Source organism: Tachysurus fulvidraco, chromosome 22 (genome assembly GCF_022655615.1).
Source record: "Tachysurus fulvidraco isolate hzauxx_2018 chromosome 22, HZAU_PFXX_2.0, whole genome shotgun sequence".
Lineage (NCBI taxonomy): Eukaryota > Metazoa > Chordata > Actinopteri > Siluriformes > Bagridae > Tachysurus > Tachysurus fulvidraco.
In genome coordinates, this window is record NC_062539.1 from 11,656,210 (window position 1) to 11,677,546 (window position 21,337).

General features: G+C 37.2%; 2 protein-coding genes across 2 annotated transcripts in view; both read left to right on the forward strand.

Annotated features, from left to right (window-relative positions):
- Window positions 1–2,768: 2,768 nt before the first annotated feature.
- cavin4a (caveolae associated protein 4a) lies at window positions 2,769–4,573 on the forward strand. Its single transcript, XM_027137924.2, has 2 exons — window positions 2,769–3,368; window positions 3,657–4,573. Exons 1-2 carry the CDS (start codon window positions 2,979–2,981, stop codon window positions 4,266–4,268), a joined length of 1,002 nt encoding a protein of 333 aa, XP_026993725.1. The 5' UTR covers window positions 2,769–2,978; the 3' UTR covers window positions 4,269–4,573.
- Window positions 4,574–5,725: 1,152 nt separating this feature from the next.
- urb1 (URB1 ribosome biogenesis homolog) overlaps window positions 5,726–21,337 on the forward strand; it is a 33,234-nt gene continuing 17,622 nt past the window's right edge. The window contains exons 1-21 of the mRNA XM_047806299.1: window positions 5,726–5,928; window positions 7,467–7,606; window positions 7,815–7,966; window positions 8,246–8,375; window positions 8,605–8,701; window positions 8,791–8,876; window positions 8,974–9,099; window positions 9,209–9,321; window positions 10,302–10,497; window positions 10,586–10,723; window positions 11,594–11,767; window positions 11,882–12,008; window positions 12,089–12,211; window positions 13,651–13,763; window positions 14,853–14,972; window positions 15,166–15,282; window positions 16,361–16,499; window positions 16,588–16,758; window positions 17,030–17,226; window positions 20,636–20,848; window positions 21,069–21,254. Of these exons, the coding sequence (XP_047662255.1) occupies window positions 5,799–5,928; window positions 7,467–7,606; window positions 7,815–7,966; window positions 8,246–8,375; window positions 8,605–8,701; window positions 8,791–8,876; window positions 8,974–9,099; window positions 9,209–9,321; window positions 10,302–10,497; window positions 10,586–10,723; window positions 11,594–11,767; window positions 11,882–12,008; window positions 12,089–12,211; window positions 13,651–13,763; window positions 14,853–14,972; window positions 15,166–15,282; window positions 16,361–16,499; window positions 16,588–16,758; window positions 17,030–17,226; window positions 20,636–20,848; window positions 21,069–21,254 (2,988 nt within the window). The 5' untranslated portion in view covers window positions 5,726–5,798. The remainder of the gene's footprint in view (window positions 5,929–7,466; window positions 7,607–7,814; window positions 7,967–8,245; window positions 8,376–8,604; window positions 8,702–8,790; window positions 8,877–8,973; window positions 9,100–9,208; window positions 9,322–10,301; window positions 10,498–10,585; window positions 10,724–11,593; window positions 11,768–11,881; window positions 12,009–12,088; window positions 12,212–13,650; window positions 13,764–14,852; window positions 14,973–15,165; window positions 15,283–16,360; window positions 16,500–16,587; window positions 16,759–17,029; window positions 17,227–20,635; window positions 20,849–21,068; window positions 21,255–21,337) is intronic.

Sequence of the window (21,337 nt, forward strand, 5' to 3'; positions counted from 1 at the left end):
TGCGTGTGTGTGTCTCTCTGTGCGCGTGCGTGTGTGTGTCTCTCTGTGCGCGTGCGTGTGTGTGTGTCTCTCTGTGCGCGTGCGTGTGTGTGTGTCTCTCTGTGCGCCTGCGTGTGTGTGTCTCTCTGTGCGCCTGCGTGTGTGTGTCTCTCTGTGCGCCTGCGTGTGTGTGTCTCTCTGTGCGCCTGCGTGTGTGTGTCTCTCTGTGCGCCTGCGTGTGTGTGTCTCTCTGTGCGCCTGCGTGTGTGTCGGACTCTGTTTCTGTCTGATTCTGTGTCTGTTTAAGGCCCTGTTCATGTTGACTAAGGTCTTGGAACAATATTAGGTAGAGACAATTATGCAATACAGATAACATTAGGGTTATTATGCATTCAGGCAATTATTAATTAATTTTGCAGTTTGTGTGGCTAATGGTATAATTACATTTGGAAAACCAGTGATCACTGCAAACATGTCCTGTTTCCTCGGGGTTCACACATGATGTTACACACTTGAATACATAACAGAACACACACTGTTGAAAAGTTTAAGTATTTCAAAATCAATGCTACTTTTACAACAAGCTGTTTGAAAGCGTTGCAGAAGAACAAAGATCTTCCTCCTGAGGGATCCTCACAAAATCAACATCTAGGAACGCAATAAAAAGTGCCTGAGAGCCATTGTAAATCTTTGTGGATCACAGGGGGTTCTGCAGCTGGTGGTTAAAGAACGATGGATAATGAAGATAAAAACTTCTTTCCAAATAAACATAAAAAGTTTAGGAATGACCATCTCACATGGATTTGAGCCCTAATGCAAACCTGTGGTCTGTATGAAGAAAGGCCCACATGCACAAATATAAGTATATAAGGGAGCTTAAAATATTCTTGATGGGGGAGTGAACTACAATTCAAGTGTCACTAAGCTTATTATACATGACAGGAGGCATCCAGTCAGGCTTTCTGTTAACGGTCCTTTCGAGCCAAGGAGAAAGTAGAGCGCACAGGGGCTTGGATCTAACTCCCATGTGTGTGCACAAGTGTCACACTGTATTGACTCACAGCCTGCTGGTATGTCTGTATAATATATCAATACTCCTTTGTGCACAGAATTTATATATATATATAAATTGTATAAATTCTGTGCACACAAGATGGAAGTGTAAATAGACCCCCAACCCTGGAGGTGCAAAGTGAACATGAAGCTAACCGACAAGCCACATGCCACTGGGGAAAGGACCCAAACCTCCATATCAAGTCTTCATATGTTTCTGGGAATATTGTTCTGTTGTTTATAAGTTCAGTTCATCTTTATACCATTCGATATATTTTCAGTATGATAAATGTGTTTTGTTGGAGTTAACAGGAGATAAGCAGTTTCTAAAATTCTCAATCAAGCCCATATTGGTTGTGGACAGCCCTGTTTAGCAGGTGTGCTGAAATAGTGCAAATTAAATTGATGCATTGGGGACTATGTCAAAGTATTACAGTGTTAAGTAAGGCTGTATTAATTAATATATAAAATCAACATAGCAGCGGTAAAAAAAAAACATGTCCTACCTCAGTGAGGTAAGCATATATAGAGAGAGATAAGAAATTGCTAGCAGTAAGTTTTGCTGGAGTAATTCCAAGGCTCATGAGAATGAACAGGAGAACTTCCTTCTGACTTTACATCCCTATTTAGATTTTATGTCTATGATTTATCCTAAATATAACCACACTGAATTGCATATCTTATGCCCATTGTCATGTCCTTTTCTTTTGTCCTAAAGATTTAAACAGGAAGTTTAAACCAAGATCTGCATCAGTGTAGAATACATAAATTACTAATCTAATCTAATCTAATTATAACCTAATGGAATGAAAAAAATATAAAATATAATGCATGGCATTAAGTCTATTTTTTTTTATATAACTCTCTTTTGTATTGTATTGACTAATGCAAAAAACAGTATTATAATGTGGCAGCTTGGTGGACCTGAGATTTAAACTAGCAACCTTCTGAGCGGTATTCAAACACCTTACATGCTGAGTCACCACTGACATCGATATCTCCATGTTAACTCTGTTAAGTCTAATCCTTCTTGTTATTAATGTATATACATGAAATTCCTTCAAACAGGAGGTTTGGTATTGACCCTGATTAGATTAGCCCCGAGATCTAAAAAGTTCATCTGCCGATTTCGATTACAAGTCCTACATTTAAACACTTGTTCTTCAACATAACATTAAGAGCTCTTTTATCATTCATAAAAGAGAATGTCGAATAGATGGACAGACGGAATAACGAGATTGTTGAATGGATGGACAGACAGAATGGAATGATTGGATGGACATCTGCCATAATGTTTCCCTGACCTGCTGGAGGCATAAAAGGTCTCGCATTTTAAAAAAAAAAAAAAAGATGTGACACATTATCACTGTTTGTTGTATAAATAAGTTTCAGTCCCATGTTACATTGATCTCACAATCAGGGGGTTTATTGGGATGTGTAGTCCTTAAATGTCAGAGTGCAGAAATACACATGAGGTCGTGTTACAGTATGTGAGGCAGCTGCAGCTGCTGTCTTCAATTGCTGTAGTTAAGGGTGGTGGTTGAGTTACGCACGCTAACAAACATGCATAAACAATCGTATGTAACACTGTTCCACCCTCAAGCTTTATTTTTAAAAATTATCACATAACACATAACATATAAAATGCACTTGCATATGTGCTGAGGCATATAAAACTACTGGGGCTTTCCATTTTCTTTTCATGTCTTGCTGATTCCCCAAATGCCCTGTGTCCTCTTATAGCTGTACTTATTTATATCTGTGAGATGTGTAAGTGGGAGGTATGAGTCAGGCTGGTGGTCCTCTTGCAGAACAGATCTTGGTCTTTGAATCAGTCAGTCTTTCTCTCAAAGTTTCACAAGGTGACAAATCTCCTGCTTAGTTGGATAAATGCACAGTTGAGGACTCTCTAAACATCAGGGGTCATTTTGAGTGTTTGTAAAGGTATGCTGGAAATGGAGAAGAGTAGAGACATTGTACTTGGCATTGAGGATGAATCTGGTCAGCCGGTATCTGCACTGTCCATCCTGTCTCTTTTGGAACGTGTCTCCACTATCATTGATGGTGTGCAGGCGAGCCAGCAACGAATGGAAGAACGGCAACATCAGCTTGAGACTTCTGTTGCTACAGTCCAATCAGAGCTGCTCAAACTGGTCCAGAACCATGGTGCCACAGCAACCACTGTGGACAAGCTGCTCCAGAAGGCCCGACGTGTGAGCGCTCATGTGAAGGAGGTGCGTTCACGTGTGGAGAAGCAGAATGTCCGTGTAAAGAAAGTGGAGACAACACAAGATGAACTTCTCACCAGGAACAAGTTCAGAGTAGTCATCTACCAGGTACACATCCACAGAAACACACAAAGACACTTTATAACACTGAAGTTTTGTATTAGCCTTTTTTGTATTTTGTCTTAATATATGCAAAGTTATTTTTGTATGATTTTAGATAATGTGCAGCAGCTTTTTGTTGTCATGAAAGTATTTTTAGACTCCATTTGCATTTACATTCTTGTATTAATTTCTTGTATTATAGCAAATTCTTTTTATTTAATTGTTGTCTAATTTCCCTTATTCTTTTTATTTTCTGCCATTTTCCATTCTCTTTCCCTTCGTATTTTCCTTCAGGGCGAGGCTGAAGTTCCATCAGTCGCTGTTACAAAAACCCCTAAGGATGCCGGGTTGGCCAATATTGAGGTGGAGCCTGATGAATATGAAATCCCTGTAGACCTCTCATCTGACGAGGAGAATATGGTGGTGGAAGAGGCAGAGTCATCAAGGGCAGCACGGCTGAGGCAGACAGGCATGAAAGGGATAGATAACATCCGAGCGGCTTTCTCCAAGCAGAACATGAATAAGACTAAGGAGAGCCTAAGTAAAACAGGCCAGAATTTGGGCACCAAGTTCAACACCCTGGGTGAGAAGATCATTCCTCTTGAACAGCGGGAGAAGATGCGTCAGAGTGGCGAGAGGTTGAAGGAGAACATTTCCAAGAAAGCTCCTAACAAAGAGTCCTTTCGCATCAAACTCAAGAAAGAACGAGCTGTTGCTGAGGGCCAGGAAGGGGCTGAAGCAGAGCCTGCTGTGACTCCACCAAAAGGCAGGAAGACCATCCCAGAAGTCACCTACACAGAGGTTGTTACAGAATTCAAACGGGAAGGGCCTGTATCCGAGGAACAAGCCACCCGTATTCCAGAGGAAGGAAAGAGTGGGTTGGCCATAGAAACACCAGAGAAGTGAAGAAAATTTTGGAGAGGGAGAGCGTGAGAGGAATAAAACAGGCAGTATGTGGATTATGTTTGCTTGAGTAGAAAAAGCACTAAAATTTCAGAACAGTTGTATCACATATCTGAAAACACTAGTTATAGGGCCATATTCTTTATTTATTTATGTATTTAACAATTCTTAATTGGGAACATTAGATACTTTTATAGATTAGCACCTTTATAAACTGTGTATGTGTGTCGTCGATTGCATGTGCATTTGGAGAAACATTTGACATGTATTCTAAAAAAAGATAATTGAAATAAATGAACAGCTGTGCATTTCTTGTCTCTCTCTCACTCTCTCTTACTCTCTCTCTCTCTCTCTCTCTCTCTCTCTCTCACACTCACACACACACACACACACACGCTCAATGCTGAGAAATAAAAGCAGATAATTATTCATCATGCAATACCAGCAGGGAGGCATCTCATTGGCCCCAAATTTATTCTGTAGCAGGACAACGACCCTAAACGTTGTCTTGTCACATTGTCAAATGTCAATGTCATTAAGAACGATCTTCAATTCAATTCAAGTTTATTTGTATAGAGCTTTTAACAATTGACATTGTCTCAAAGCAGCTTTACAGAACATGAACATAGAACAAAAGGTTGATATAAAAAATAATATAAAGATTAATGGAATACAAAATTCAAGATTAATATTAGATAGATTTAAATATGTTTGTATTTATGAGCAAGTCTGAGGTGACTCAGGCAGCAGTGGCAAGGAAGGAATTCCCTTGAATGGTAAAGGAAGAACCTTGAGAGAAACCAGACTCAAAGGGGAACCCATCCTCACGTGGGTGACACTGGAGGGCGTGATTATAAATATACAGTCTGACAAATATTGTATTGATGCAAAAGACCACATGGAGTTCACATCTCCTCTTTAGTATCACAGAGTTTAACTGGAACTGGTAGATCTCTAGATGCCTCAGGATTCTCACAGAGTCGGCCTCGTCTCAGGTTCAAAATCTTCATCGCACGGAAGACAATCGGAGCTGGTACAATTTCTGGATGCCTCGGGATGGGTAGAAAAAAGCAGTGTAGAGGGATTAACGTAGCTGATGTTCATAATATTAGCAAGCACTAGATGATAATGTGCATTTGGTCAGATATGTTATGTGTACGCCTGACTAAAGTGTTTAGTTTTTAATCTACATTTAAACTGGGAAAGTGTGTCTGAGGCCCAAAGTGATGGAAGTGATGGTTTGTTCCCCACAGACTCTAAAGTGACAGATTAATAGATTATACATAGATTACAGATTATATATATATATATGTTGTTATTCCGCATATTTATGACTTTTATTTATTTATCTATTACTTATTGGTTTGTTTGTTTCTTTATTTATTAATTTATTCCAAATCCTGTTTGCACTGCAGGAAATATTCCCATACTCATCGGTAGGTGGCAGTAATACATCTTAATTTCCCTGACAACTAAAACACCAGAGAAGAAGAAACCCACGTGTGTTAATGTGTTTCGGTATCTGGTTAAAACATGGCAAATAAACGTCAAAATACACATTTAACATCTTTAATTCCGGAGAAGAAAGCTAAAGAAATTGAAAACGAGTTTAATGGGACGGTTTTTAAATCCATGCTAAAGGACCCCAGTAAAGCATTTAAGGGTAAGTGGGGTTTATTTCTCACTAAGTAAAAGTACACAGTGATGAAACGTCTAAAATGTTCAGGACAAAAACCTCCCTGACACGTAGATGTTTCCCTTTACATGATCTCTGACTCCAGTGTCTTATTGTTAGCAGACCGATAACATCATTAGGTCGATATATAATAGCGGTATAAATTGTGGATTATTTCCTACCATTAACTGTTTAACCTCCAGAAAAAAACACTAAAAATACTGTATATAACCTCTGTACAATTCTACATACAATGTACATATTACATATTGTATTTATTATACTCCTCATTCTCTACACATATTGTGCCTTACATACATCTGCACTTTATTCTATCTATCTATCTATCTATCTATCTATCTATCTATCTATCTATCTATCTATCTATGTATATATGTATGTATATATGTATATATGTATGTATGTGTATATATATATATATATATATATATATATATATATATATATATATATATATATACACACACACACGTATATATGTGTATATATATATATATACACACACACACACACACACACACACACACACATAATAGCCTTTATATTTATTTACTGTACATATGTTTATATTTATATATTTATATTTTACATGCTGTACGTATGTTTACATATTTATCTGCACTTGTCTATGTGCAAAATTACTCTTTGCACTTCTGGTAGATACCAGATTGCATTTCGTTGCTTTGTATCTCTACTATGCGATCCATCCATTCAACCATCCTTCCTTCCTTCCTTCGCACACTTCCCACAATGAAGGTGTTGATTTGTGCCTTCCTCATGAAACAGGTTAAGTTAGCATGTAGCAGACTGTGTGTTTTAGAAGAATCTATGCTAAAGAGATGATTCAGATGAGAGTTCACTGTGAAAAAAGAAAACACTTGACAAAAACCTTTAATAAATCAATATAACGACATCTGAATTTTCTCCATTCTGAAGTGCATAAAGGTTGTCAGACAAAAAGCCAAATGCTGTAAATGTAAAAAGCACGACGGCAGTATTTATTACATGTTAAACACGCACAAGAAACACTTGACAGTACAGGATAATTCCACATGGCCAATGCTAAAGCTATCACACACAAAGTTATGGGAGTTTTTGTACTCTTAACCAGCCTTTAAGCATTGAACTGGACCCTGGATTTTGTGCTGATCCCTGCTACTCATCCCATAGCAGACAAATATGTAGCAAAATTTATTCGTATGCTTCTGTGCAACAATTTAACTGATGTAGGTTTTACACCTAATCAGTTATATGGATTTCTGATGTAAGTCTTGTGAGTCTGATCAGTCTGACTGCTCATTTTATTTAACCATGGTACATGCATTATGATTCTTTATGTAAGTCATTTAATAACTTTTAATTATTTCTGCATCATTTTATTATTTTTTTAAACCATTATTTTTTTATAGACTGTCTCTTTATATAAGAATGTTGGCTATAGAAATTTTAAAAATTAAGAAATCTTTGAAAATAACCATTTAGTAAATCTTTCTCTTTCCTTTTAGCCTTGGAAACATTCATACGCATTGCAAAAAAACTTCCATGTGACAACCTGTATGATGTAGTAGAAGGTTACTTAAAAATCTCAGCAGAATGTGCAGAAATATTGGCTTTACTAGAGGGGGAAACGCATTCTGAGACTGAAGTAAGTTTTCTCACCTAAATATGTCTGTATAATGTAGCAGGAGATCTGTGTTATCTGACTGACAATTCCAGATAGTAATTGCCAGTATGAGATTATCCCCAGATTTTTGGCAATTGTAATAGACTAATTATTTTTAAGTATTAATGTACTCGAGCTACTGAGTCGCTGCTCAGATCTTTAAATTTAATGTGTATTTTTCTTTGTTCAGCTGATGCTAATATTTCAAAGCTTAGAGTTGATTTTGCTGCGGACAGCAGGTGACCTTACTCATTTCAGCCTTACGGGCTCCAGCGTCGTGAAGAAGGCTGTCTCGTCACACATGAAGCTGCTGCAGTCCTCTTTGTGTTCAAAGAATCGCCAGTAAGTTTCAGTCCTCCAGCCAAACTGCACAGCTGTGACAGGAATGGTCTATTTTAATGTCCTCCACAAGCATGTTGTAATTTTACATTACAGACTTAACCAAACTGTGGACAGCATTTTTGGTGAATATATAATTAAAAAGACCTATGGATAAATAATCTATGGACCTGTCGATGGTTATAACTGGGACAGAATTAATTACATTAATACCAATATTTGTGTTTATTATCTGACATTGATGGGAATATAAATGTGTTTAATGTTTTGCTGTGTGTACAGGTTTGTCCGACACTGCCTTTGTTTGCTGACCGCAATGGTATCTCAGGGTACTGAAGCAGCTTCTGAAATCTTCAGCAGTTTAGTCTTTAACAAAACTCTCAGCAGTCTTGCTCGCATGAGAGACAGATCTGTGAGTATATCATTTATATAGAATTTTGTGAGTATTATAGAGTCAAAACTTCTGAGCGAGTATTTCCACGCCAACCTTTGGCAAACCGTGCCTTAGACAGAGACTTTATAGGAAAGCGTCTGCTGTCAGATTTGTGGCAACACGTATGATAAGCAGGTGTGTACATACTTTTAGCCACATAGTGTAGAAGTATTAATTGCTGGATTTTTATAAATATTTCGATTCAAAGGGCCGACCAGACGTCCGCATGTCCTACGTTCAGTTTGCCCTCTCTTTTCTGATGTATGGAGACACTTCAACTATAGTAAATGTACTGGACACCAAAGGTACAATTTACTTCGTATAAATGTGTAAAGTTATGGAACATTGTGGCATGGCAGTAACCTTTACATTTTTAATTATTTCTTTTGTTTAGATTTTCTTTCAGAAATCTTAAACACGGGGCTAAGAGAAGACAGAATTTCAACAATCAGTCTGATACTATCTACATTTCAGACTAAGGCAAGCCTTATTTATTTTCGTTATGAAGCCATTATTAAGCCAGTCTTGTATCTCATTTTAATGGTTTTGATCAAAACCTTCTTTGCTGATGTTCCAGATTGTACAAAATAATGCTATGAACAAAACTCAGAAGTTGCGTTTTTTCACTGCTTCCACTTTGACTCGGATTGCCTCTCTATACAGATGGGATGGGACTTTGGATAAATCCACTGATCATAGTGTGGTAGGGATGGGATCTTAAGATGTTCTATCTTTGGCATGCTTGGTGTATTGCTGTCCGTCTCTTAATTCGAATACTGCTTTATTTTGTTTCTTATACTATCAATGAACAGGAAGAAGGAAGACTTGTTGTGCGAGAGTCTGTTCATAGTTTCCTTATTGACCTCTGCTGCTCTCGCAAACATGGTATCAGCTTTCACGACCCAAGCCTGGGGACAGCCAGAAGGTACATGGGACCCAGCATTATTACTCATGTGCTCAAATGTACATTTTATATGTTGCTGTATTTTGGATTTATTATTATTGTTATTATTGTTATTATTATTATTATTGCCATATTAGTCAGTAAACACACACACACACACACACACACACACACACACACACACACACACACACACACAAAACCCTAGTTGCAAAGACAAATGCACATTTGACACTTAAGTGGCATTAAATCTCTAGGAACTGGTCTACAGAGATGTGGGAAGAAATTATAAGGTTTTTGGTGTCATCCATCATATTTTGAAGCGTGGATGTGAGATTTACACCAAGAGAATTGTAAAGGAATGGTGGCCTTTTTAATTACCTGCCTACTTAAGTGTTCATTTTAGTAAACATTTTTCTAAATACCTATGTATCTGGGTCTGAACCCCAGTACCTACCACTACTACACTTATTCCAAGAAACTCCAACAAAATAATGCTTTGAGAATGATGCATTATTTTCCCTGGAACATGCTTGCTAAGCAACTGTCCCAACAAAAAAAGAGTGTAAGGTAGTAGAGGTTGACCACAAACCTTGATGGGATGCTGCACTTATACTGTATATGCTGACATGGAAGAAATGAATAAATACTTTAATATATCTTTCATTTGTTGAAATTGAATTGATTGATTAGTTGATTCACAAAGCTGTTTATTGTCATAACTCCTAAACATCACATCATACTTTGCTTCTACACTAATAAACATAGGCTACTAAGTCATATTTGGTTTTGTGTCAGTGTGCCATAAAGACTGTGGATAGTCTTTGTGCTTTGCCTGCCTTTGCACTGATATGCAGTTAATGTGTACAGGAGAGCTACAGACCTTACTCAGTATCAGCCTATACCTTTTTCTGACATCATTGTCATTTTGAAGTTTTGGTTAAATACAAGCTGAATGCAGTTTTCACACTTTCTAAAAACCACAGCCTCCCTTTTTTCAGAGCTGGGAATATTGTCCTACTGCAGTTTGTGGTGAGCCTTAAGAATGCCATTGAGGATGAGAAGGTGGCCGAGCTGCTTGTCAGCATTTTGAAGTGCCATCCTGATATTCTGCACCGTTACTTTAGTGAAACACAACTCTGCTTCACTCCACGAATGAAAGGAGCCTGGTTGGACAGCATTGCACTGCTCAAGAAAGTAAGTCCTCTGCCACATGGGAAAGAGGTTTGCATCATTCTTAAGTGATGCTGTTTGACTGACCAATTAAATTGTTGTTTCCACATAGATTTATCGGGCCCAGCCTGAGGTGTCCCAGGCTTTCCAGTTACAAGAGGTGGCTCCTGTCCCTCGTTTACTCAGCATGGTCTTAGTTACCACCCTCCCTCCAGTCTGCAACAAGGCCTTTTTCACCCAGGGCCTCAATGTGAGCACATTTCTATCTGAAAACAAATGTAATGTTTATATATTTATATAAATGTTGTACTTAGTGAATCAGGTGCTTATTTGTTGGTACCATATTTAGTTCCTATGAAGGTCTGCATTTTTTTTTTTCTTGCGCTGCATTGGTCTGTAAGAGAAACAAATCAGACATGGTATGGAGATCTGCTGGGCTCTTTATAATCTCTTGCTGAGACTGACCTGTGGATCCGCAAGATAGCAGCTCAGTTCCTCAGCCCCAGTTGACTGTCTAGTGTGGGTGACTGGGCAGGATCATTCAGGTGGTTAACATGGATGTGGTGGACAACCAGGAGGTCTTAAGCTTGTAGGTGCACTTTTAGCTTCATGGGTAGAGGAGAGATAACAGCAAATCAGGATTTCCTTCTTGACGGTGTCCTAGTCAATGGCCTCCCCAGGAGTGAGCACATATAGATACCCTCTGGGCTTCCCAAGAGTGAAAAGGGCAGGGTGTCTCTTGTGCTGACCTTTGTGGGTGGCAGTCTGCTCTTAGGTCTTCAGGTAGGCTTCGACATGATCTTCTAGACTAAAACAAGACCTGCTTCTCCTGCGTGAAGTGCTTAGGTTACTTGTCAGCATAGGTTTGTGGAAAGACGAGTAAGGAAGGTCTGTCAATATAGAAATATTTACCTATGTAAATATAGCATGAAAGAGAGCTATAAAATGACTATAACTGACAATAAATAAGTATATATTATTAAATAATCTATGAGCTCAAAGTGTTGACTTTCAGCAGTAACTTTGCAGCAGTTGCCAACTGCCAAATGATTAGCTGACTGGAAAATGACATGGGTATAAAGGATGTAACTAATTTACTAATTATGTTTCTTTTCAACAGTTGCCTTGTGTGACGGGACAGCATGCTACACTCACTGTGGTCGCTTTTATCCTAAGAAGAGCTCAGAAGAACATCGAGCACATTCTGAAGAAACCGATGTTGGATAGTTTTGATACTCACAGCATCAATTACAAGGAAGAGTTTGTCCAGGTTTACATGGAAGCACTGAGCAAGGTGTGAAAAAGCTTTAAAAGGATATAAAGCATATAAAGTGACATGAAATACAATACAATGCAAGTTAACACAACAATGCATTGAAGGAATTATTCTACCTTTTTTTTTTTAAAGGTTTTACCAGACATCATGTCCATTGTATCAAGGTGGCAGTCACTGTCAAAAAATGAGAAAAAAGAGGACGAGGTACAGATGAGTTTGGACAAACCTAAAGCAGAGGATGTTAAAACTCAGGAACATGGTAATGCACTGTGCATTTGGGTTTTATTTAATCTGCTTATTTTTTTTTAATTTTATTAAAGTAAATATCTTGTATTACAGGTGATCAAGCTCAAAAACTGATCTTATTTAAGGCTCTGCTACTGCAGGTGATTTGCTTATATCAGAAAGTTGTTCCACACCTTGTTATCGAATGCAAGTTTGACTTCAGCAAACTGTTAAAAGGTGAGTTCTATCTAACGCACATGTCTTTGGTTTGGAATTGGAGAAACAAAAGAAAAGTGTCTTGCATTTAGCATTCTGTCGCTGTGTATTATGTGCTCTCTTATGAAAAGAAAATGTATATGTAACTTTTTTTTTTGTTCATCACAATGCAGATCCACTAAGTGCTTGGACTGTGCCAACTCTTAAACATATTTTTTTTTTACCAAAATGTTATATTTGGTAGTATTTGGGAGGTATTGGTATTTTAAAATTTTCCTATTTTGACAGTAGGGCTGCTATAGAAAAACTTTGGTCACTCTTGCCAATGTCTCCAAGAGCATCACATCGTGACCTGGCTACTGTTCAGTAAGAGCAATACCTGCAAAATGAGGCCTTAGACTATATTAATTAATTATTGTAACCAGGTATTTCAGTTTTAGTGTCCAACTCCTGTGTATGTGATAATGTATCTTACCACGATGACACAAAACAGTCACAACCTGGATTTAACTAAATTGCTTAATCCAGTGATTAATATTATTCAGCATCAAGTTATCGAACCCTAACTGATGCAATGAGTAGCTTTTCATTTCTCAAACAACCGTATCAGAAGATATATCCTGTATGGGGGAGTCATTAGGTGTGGCTTTTTTGTGTGGACCTCTTCATAGGTTGGGCCTAAGATCTCCACGTGTGTTAAGAGAAGGATTTTCCACCTAGACATAGATGGCGTTTTTCACTCCTCTCTCTCTCAATCCATCTGTCTTATCTGTCCAAGATGTGTACCATTTTGTCCTCAAATGTATATTCTTTGTCTTTAACCTGAAGATACACAGCTGATTCTGGTCCTGGGGTGTTACTCCTTCTCTATTGGTACATCCTCCTATGTAGTGGTTCTCTTCAATGTAGAGCACAGAACACTGTTTTGTGTTTTGGTGTCTGGTCTTTTGGGTGGATGTCTTAATGAGTTACACAGTTTAATGTGAACTCGTATGTGGTATTTTCCAAAAAAAATCCTTTTTAGCTTCTCAGATACTCCAGCCATGTAAGGGATGATGAGGTTTTTTCATTGGCTCTGGGTCTCAGCTCTATTTGACATCTTTCTACTAGAAGCTTTCTAGTTAAACCCTCTTGGCTTCTTATGAGGTGGGGATGTTTTCTGCCATGTGGTGAAGCATCCTCCTAATTTGTGTTTTAGTGGGTGGTAGGCGTTAAATATCCTGCCAAATTTCCTCAGACTGATCAAGCATCTCAGATGAGGAATGAAACGTTTCAATCTAACAAGAAAGCAGCCCATCTGACATTATTAAACTAACAGATACACACCGTAAAAGTTTAATGCAGTTTCTTGTAGGTCTTAAAGTTTAACATCTGATTTTAATGCTTAATCTTGTAGTACCCTATGTGAGTTCAACCTGTAACCCATTATAGCATATTTAATGTCAGTTTTGATTTTGCAGGCATTGTATCAGAGAAAGGAATGAAAGAGGATGTACCTCCCATCCTGCAGTACCAATTACTACAGCTGGCACTGGAGCTGCCTACTAGCAAGTTTTCTTGGTTCCGCTTTCAGGTATGTTGTATATACCCATTGTGTACACTACCAATCACAGGCAAATTGTAAGCAATTTTTTTCTACTTGAAATGGTCGTGAAAATATCTTTATTGTACAAATGTTATTTTTAATATAAAAATAAATAGGTGGTTTATATGCAACTTATGTTGTTGTTTCTATTAAATGAAATGACTATATAATTCAAATATAATAGCTAGCTTTCTCCAGAGTGTAGGTTAGGAGCAGTGGTTAAGCCCTTGCACTGCCAAGCTGCTGCTGTTGGGCTCCTGAACAAGGCCCTTAACCCTCTCTGCTACAGGGGTGCTGCATCACAGCTGACCCTGCACTCTGACGTTTGACTTTACAAATGAAACCATTTATTTATTTATTTATTTATGACATTTTTATATTCGAGAAGACGTGTGGTTGTATATGGGGTTAGGGCCATATACAGCCACACTTGTCTTTTCAGGTAAAAAAAAATTGTTCATAGCATTTGTTCATAGCAGCATCAGACATGGAAAATAGCTGTTTCTCTGAGACAAACAGCTATTTGCTATGTCTGATGCAGCTATGAACAAATCTTCTGATGTCATTTGAGGTCTTTTTAATGCACAAATGTATAGACACCATGATGAAAAATCTTTTTGGATGATATCTGAGTAGTGGACTATTGTCTCAGTGTCACACTGCTGATGTTTATGGTAGGAACCATAGATAGGATTCACAGGGAAGCTCAGGATGGGTTTTCCGTCCTGATTTCAGTGTCTGTATTGTTTTGTGTTGGGTGTCTGTATTTTTGTTTAATTTACTGCTGTGAGGATCATTGGGATTAATGCTGATCAGAGATAATGGATGTTAGAGTAACTCACACCTTCCTTTATCACATGATGAAACTCTGATGGATGCGTTTTTGGTGATGTTTTGATGATTATATTCAGTTCGGTATTGTCTGTCTTTCCATTGTTCTAAGGCTCATATGGGTATAGATTTAAATATTGAACATCAGGACATTACATACACTATTTTTCCCAAAGAGATTGTTTCTGTTCCTGTTTGTCAGTCAGTGATCTCTGACTAGTTGCTTTTATTTTATTGTTAAAATAGGATGTAGTGTCTCCAGAGTGGGAGGGACGGGAACAGTCTATATTGTGCGTGTTGCTAAAGATGTTTGTCAACGGTAGCAGCACTCATCTGAGGACCACGACTAAGATGCTCATCCTTAAGGTCAGTATATGGGACCTTTTTACTTTTACTAACTTTCATTTACTTTTTATCTCCCTTTCCATATCGCTTGCTCTAAAAGTAAATAGGTCTTTGCTTTATTGTGATGTGTTCACTGTGTCGTAAGAGAGATGACCCAGCGGGTGGTTGCGGTAATATGCTACATAATAAATAGTTGTTGCCGTTCTGTTGTCAGGTCCTGAGAGAAAGTGGTGCATTTGAGCACAGCTGGAAAGAGTTGGAACTTTGGCTGGATCAACTGCTCCATGTGGAACCTTCTCAGCAAGAGACAGTCATCCAGTTTTTAGATTTGGTACATATACATATCTCATTATACATTCATTGGGGTAAGCAGCACACATATGAATAGTTATACAGGGCCATAAATATTTGGACATCGACAAAATTATTTTAGCTATCTGACAATATATTAAGTTGGAGTATATTATTATATATATTATAAGTTAAGCAAAATTTTAATTGTATAGTGATTTTTACCAATGGACATTGTCACAAAACAGCTTTACAGAACTACTGTATATAAATTATAGCTCTGTAAAGCTGCTTAAAAATTAAGAACTATAAAAATGTTTCCCTAATGTGAGGGCTGGAGGAGACAGAAATTCATTTTTAATCTAAGGATATTCACATTGGCTGTATTGTAGGCATTGCATCACTTTTTTTGCACACATTTTATGTGGTCCCCCAAAGGCACCTGGACTTTGGGCTGTTTGACTTTGATCCACTTAAATTTCATTAAATTTAATTTCAATGATAAATTAATAGCAAATAATGATGTGTTATTTGCATTTGGAATCTGTTACAGTTAACTTTCATTACGGTACAAAAACCAAAAAAATTCTAAAGCCCATAAAATATTTTTTTTATGAATATAAATGATTATATATAATCTATTATTATAATAATATTAAATTAATTAATTGTGTATCTGAGTCAAAGTAAACAATCAATAGCAGAATTTACCAGATAAAATGCAGGAGGTTTACTTAAAAATAAGTAGAAACAAGAATTGAAAATGGCTGCATAAAGGCCTAGCAGATCACCTGGGAAGAAACAGAGGATTTGGAAATGTCTGTGTTGTTAATTGTCAATTTGCAGCAAAGTATACTTTTGTTTCATTAAAAAATCTACTATTCCTTTGAGGTTTTAATAATGCATACTACATGTTAAAACATTTTTTTTCGAGCACTTTGGTATCATAAGCATTCATTTACTATAAACTCCACTGTACTGTGGTTATTTCTTAAATGCTAACTTTGTCAGTCCCAAATATTTATGGACCTGACTGCATGTCAGTGTTAACAAGTTTGGTGTGTGTGTGTGTGTGTGTGTGTGTGTTTGTGTGTGTGTGCCTGTTTGTGGAGATGCAGGTTCTGATGAGGGTGGTGTGTAACCCTTACATTTACATGGATAAAGTTGCAGTTATGGTGCAGGAGGCTGTGTGTCTTCAGGCTAAAATTCGAGGACAGGATACGAACGCTAGCGGTGTTCCCATATCGCATATTAATGGTGAGCTATCATACAATTTCAAATTGTAATTCATTTCATCATGAGCACGTTCATCACAGAGAGTTCAGAATTGTTTTTATTACTGCAGATGTGCCTTGTGTAATGGATGTCATGATCGAGGCCAGTGAAAAGGATGCTGACAACATCGGGCTGTCACTAACTGATGACATCATCCTCCAGATATTCCCTTTCAGTGCTGCTGTGCCTGCTGTGCTGGAGGCCCGGAACAAGCAACAGGCTGCCTTTATAGATCAGAAAAGTAATCTGGAGAATTTTTGTAGTTATTTTACTAAGTGTCTATGAAGTCTTATAAGATTAGATAGGATTAATGTATGTTTTGAGGTAGGGCTTGTTGTTTGATACATTGGGATTGATTGTTATATTATGTAGATGCAAAAGATCATATTTTGATGCTGCCAGCAAGACTTGTTTTTATTTGTTGATTTTCCTTGACCTAATTTGCACGTTTCACATTTAAGTATCGTACTGTATCTGTTATTGTCCCTTTAAGGTGGGCTATTATTTTACAGGTGTGCTGTGTGAGTACATATGTGCAGTACTGGGTGATATCCTTCACACACAGATGGATCCATTAGCTCTGTGTTTGACTCTGCACAACTACGATACAGAGCTTTTCTCTGAGAACATTTCCCCACCTCATTCTTCTATAGCTGTCTTCCGCATTTATTACTTTAAATGGCTCTCCCATCTGCATCACGAAACACAGGTAAGGCGTTTTTTCTGCAGTGTTATAAATGATTTAAATACTATGAATAGTACACACATCCTGCTGTACAGTCGCTTCCAAAAGTATTTTTATTTGGGCTAGAGTTAAAAAAAAAGAATGAGAATTTATCAGAATTTCAGCTTTCATTTATACATTTAGCTTTGTTAAACCACTTGGGTCACACCTTTTGTTTAAATGCAGTTATCTCGTAAATGCTCAAAAATAATTGAATAAATAATGTCAAATTCAAATTTATTTGTGTAACACTTTTAACATTTGACATTGTCTCAAAGCAGCTTTACAGAAGGTAAAAATAAAACAAAAAGTTAATACAAATATTAATGTAATACAAAAATTCAAGATTAATATTGATATCTTTAAATGTGATTGTATTTATCCCCAATGAGCCTGACTGAGGTAACTGAGGCTAATGTGGGGAGGAAAAACTCCCTCTGATGGTAAAGTAAGAAACCTTAAGAGGAACCCATCCTCATGTGGGTGACACTGGAGGGTGTGATTATTTATTTTTATATATATATAAAGTACAGACCAAAAGTTTGGACACACCTTCTCATTCAAAGAGTTTTCTTTATTTTCATGACTATGAAAATTGTAGATTCACACTGAAGGCATCAAAACTATGAATTAACACATGCGGAATTATATACGTACATAACAAAAAAGTGTGAAACGACTGAAAATATGTCATATTCTGGGTTCTTCGAAGTAGCCACCTTTTGCTTTGATTACTGCTTTGCACACTCTTGGCATTCTCTTGATGAGCTTAAAGAGGTAGTCACCTGAAATGGTCTTCCAACAGTCTTGAAGGAGTTCCCAGAGATGCTTAGCACTTGTCCGGTGACTGTGGAGGCCAGGTCATCTGGCACAGCACCCCATCATTCTCCTTCATGGTCAAATAGCCCTTACACAGCCTGGAGCTGTGTTTGGGGTCATTGTCCTGTTGAAAAGGTGGTGTGTCCAAACTTTTGGTTTTGGTTTGTACTGTGTGTGTATGTGTATGTATGTGTATATATATATGTATATATATATATATGTATATATATATATATATATTATTTTTTACATATATATATATATATATATATATATTTTTGTACATATATATATATATATATATATATATATATATATACATACATACATACATACATACATACACACACATGGTTTCATCTCAGTGAGGGTTTAAAATCTTCATGGCACGGAAGACGATCGGTGCTGGTACAAATTCCAGATGCTTCAGGATGATTAGAAAGAGAGAAGCAGTGGAGAGAAATTGGAATATCCTGTTGGCCAGGTAGTTTACACTATTAGTTTAACATGTGCTCTACAACTTGCGCAACAAAAGCCAAGAAGGCAAATTACTAAAGGAAAACTCTTAGTAATTTTTGGGCCAGATTGGAAGTCTACATTTGTTCTTGAGCCAGAAGTTTGTAGCAAGACAGCATTGTAGTTGAGAACGTTTAATTGAGTTGACTTATTTTTGTTGGGATTTGGACAATAGTTGGCAGTGTCAAGTGTCAACTTAAAAAGAATTCTGTTAAGTGAACTTATTAATACAAATAATAAAATATTTGTTACGGCTGGGTTTTTTTTCCCCTCTCCGCTCGGCCAGTAACCCCAAATTAAATCCCAGTTCCATATTACCGTAGCCCTGTGTAATTAAATCCCTAGCGTGATTTAGTTTATTAACGTTAGCTTCCGCTTAACCATTCTCTCATTCCTTTATCACATAAACCTGTATACTCTAATTCACATTTAATATTTTCATTCACATTTTTATACCTTATTTATAGTAAAAGAATCCAATACAATTTACATCATTATTTTCAGGACAAGAAATAGAAGGAAGAGAGAGGAAAGGGTGGAGGCAAGAGCGTTTGGTGACAGTAAATCTCACGCAAAATGCCCAGTGACACACACTGAATCATTATTTCTTCTGATTCATTTCCCTCTGTGTAAATTTACTCAGTGATATGAAACTTAATTTAATCTGCTACACACTTTTTTTTTTTTTTTTTTTGAAGAAGCAATTATAATTACAACAATGGGGGATAAACTCCACAATGGTAAATGTGCACTTGCTAGCTTAGCTCGTAGCACATGGTACCTTGTGGTTAACAAAACCCATGTGTAAGCTACCCCACTTTCATTAGTGTCACAAGCTAACAAACCTACATAAACACATTCAAGCATTAAATAAACCCTTAGTTAGTACTCTGTTCTTATCTATCTTTCTTTCTTTCTTTCTTTCTTTCTTTCTTTCTGTCTCTCTCTCCCTCCATCCCAAGATATTCACAGGAGTTAAGTTACATGTTGTGGTATTCTTTTTTTAAAACCTCTTTGAAGGGCTATGCTCGAACTGTTACCAAATGAGGTCAAAGAAGAGGACGTTAATAATTAAACAGCCGGTGATGGATCAAGAAAGTTCCTGTTTATGAGGAATTTGTCGGACGACTCAACTCCTTTAGAGACTAATTTAAACGCAATAAGCAGCGGTTCAAAAGACTTGTTAAGAAATGCACAGCTCTTGCATTCGTTAACATCATGAACAACCGCCACATCTCCAGGGTGAAAGTATAACAAGCCACTGTTTCAAAAAAAAAAGTGAATATTATATAATATATAACAGAAATATTGGGGCCAGTCCACACTTTACAAAACATTTTGGTATTTAAAAAAAAAATAGAGACGAGCCACAAAAAGTTTTACTAAAGTGAAAGAAAGGCCAAGGTAAGGAAAAGACTGGATTTGCTGATGATCCAAAACGTACAAGCTCAAGCATGATGGTTTGGGCTTGCATGGCTGCTTCTGGTACAAGTTAACTAATCTTTATTGATGTAATTAATGATGCTAGCACCAGAAATTTATGGAAATGTCCTCTCTGACAGTTCACAAACATATGCATTCAGTCTTATTGGGACAACTTTGTTATGCCTCAAAACACACTGGAGGAAAATAGAAGGTCCACAAAATGGAGGAAAATAGAAGGTTTTAGAATCCTCGCTTGAAGAGGAAACTCTTAGGAGAAACAAAAACAAACACCAAATCAACACTTGAAAGACAAATGCAACAGTTTGGTGATGTGGATTTAATTATTTATTGCATATGTAACCAACTATTAAATGTTTCATACTGTATTTTAATCTATCCTAAAAAAATTGGTGGTCTGCCACTATGTTTTGAATTATTTAACACTTCTAGATATACATATCAGGAAATGAAAGCTGAAATTCTGATTTATCACATATTCATCTTATGATCTCAATACTTTCAAAGTGAACTGTATATAAAGTTTGTTTCAGATTGTGTATCCTGCCTGACCAAATGGTTTAGATTATTTTGTTGCTGCACATTAATGAGGAATTGTTCAATACATTACTTACAGTTCAGCCTGATGCAGTCCACTACTTCTCTACCGGTTTTGGACTTTTCTGCCTACCTGAAGGCATGCTATTGTGAAGGACCCAGCGCTTTCCTCCAGGACTCCTTCTGGAAAGGCCTAGAGCCAACTTTGTCTGCCTTAAAGTTATCTGAGTTTATTGGGGCTGGCAGGCAAACCCTCCTCTATCTCAAGTCTTTTGTGCAGACGTTTTGCTTGGTAACTAATATCTTTTTATACAAAAGTAATTTAACACCTAATGTTAAATACAGATTTTGAGACCTAGTCTTTAAGTACAATTTTGTGGTCATTATTAAAGTTAAATTTTAGTCATTAAACAAACAAATCCATATAATTAGAAAGAACTAATCAGGTTGATTCTTGTGTAAAATTCTTGGTAAATGAATGCAGTTTTCCCCTCTTACTTATGTTTGTGTAGTACCCTGTAGCCCAGGCAGTTGAGGTGGTGGGCTGTATGCTGAAGGTGCTACATGCTCTGTTTCTTCAACTATACAGCATATCAGAAACCCCGACCACCCAGCCAGCCCAGTCACCACTGCAGGAGGAGGATGATTTTTTTCTGGATGAGAACTTTACAGTGAATCAAGAAGTCAACAAGGAGCAGGTACGAAGGTTATGTCATTCTTTTTATAACTTAAAATGTTATTTCAACATCATTTGCATTTCTCATCTTGTTGGTGGTAAAGT

Excerpts from the sequence above, each read along its gene's own strand:
- cavin4a (XM_027137924.2), top strand. The coding sequence starts at position 2,979 with ATGCTGGAAATGGAGAAGAGTAGAGACATTGTACTTGGCATTGAGGAT. Across the intron at positions 3,369-3,656 it reads TCAGAGTAGTCATCTACCAG|GGCGAGGCTGAAGTTCCATC; the intron begins GTACACATCCAC and ends ATTTTCCTTCAG.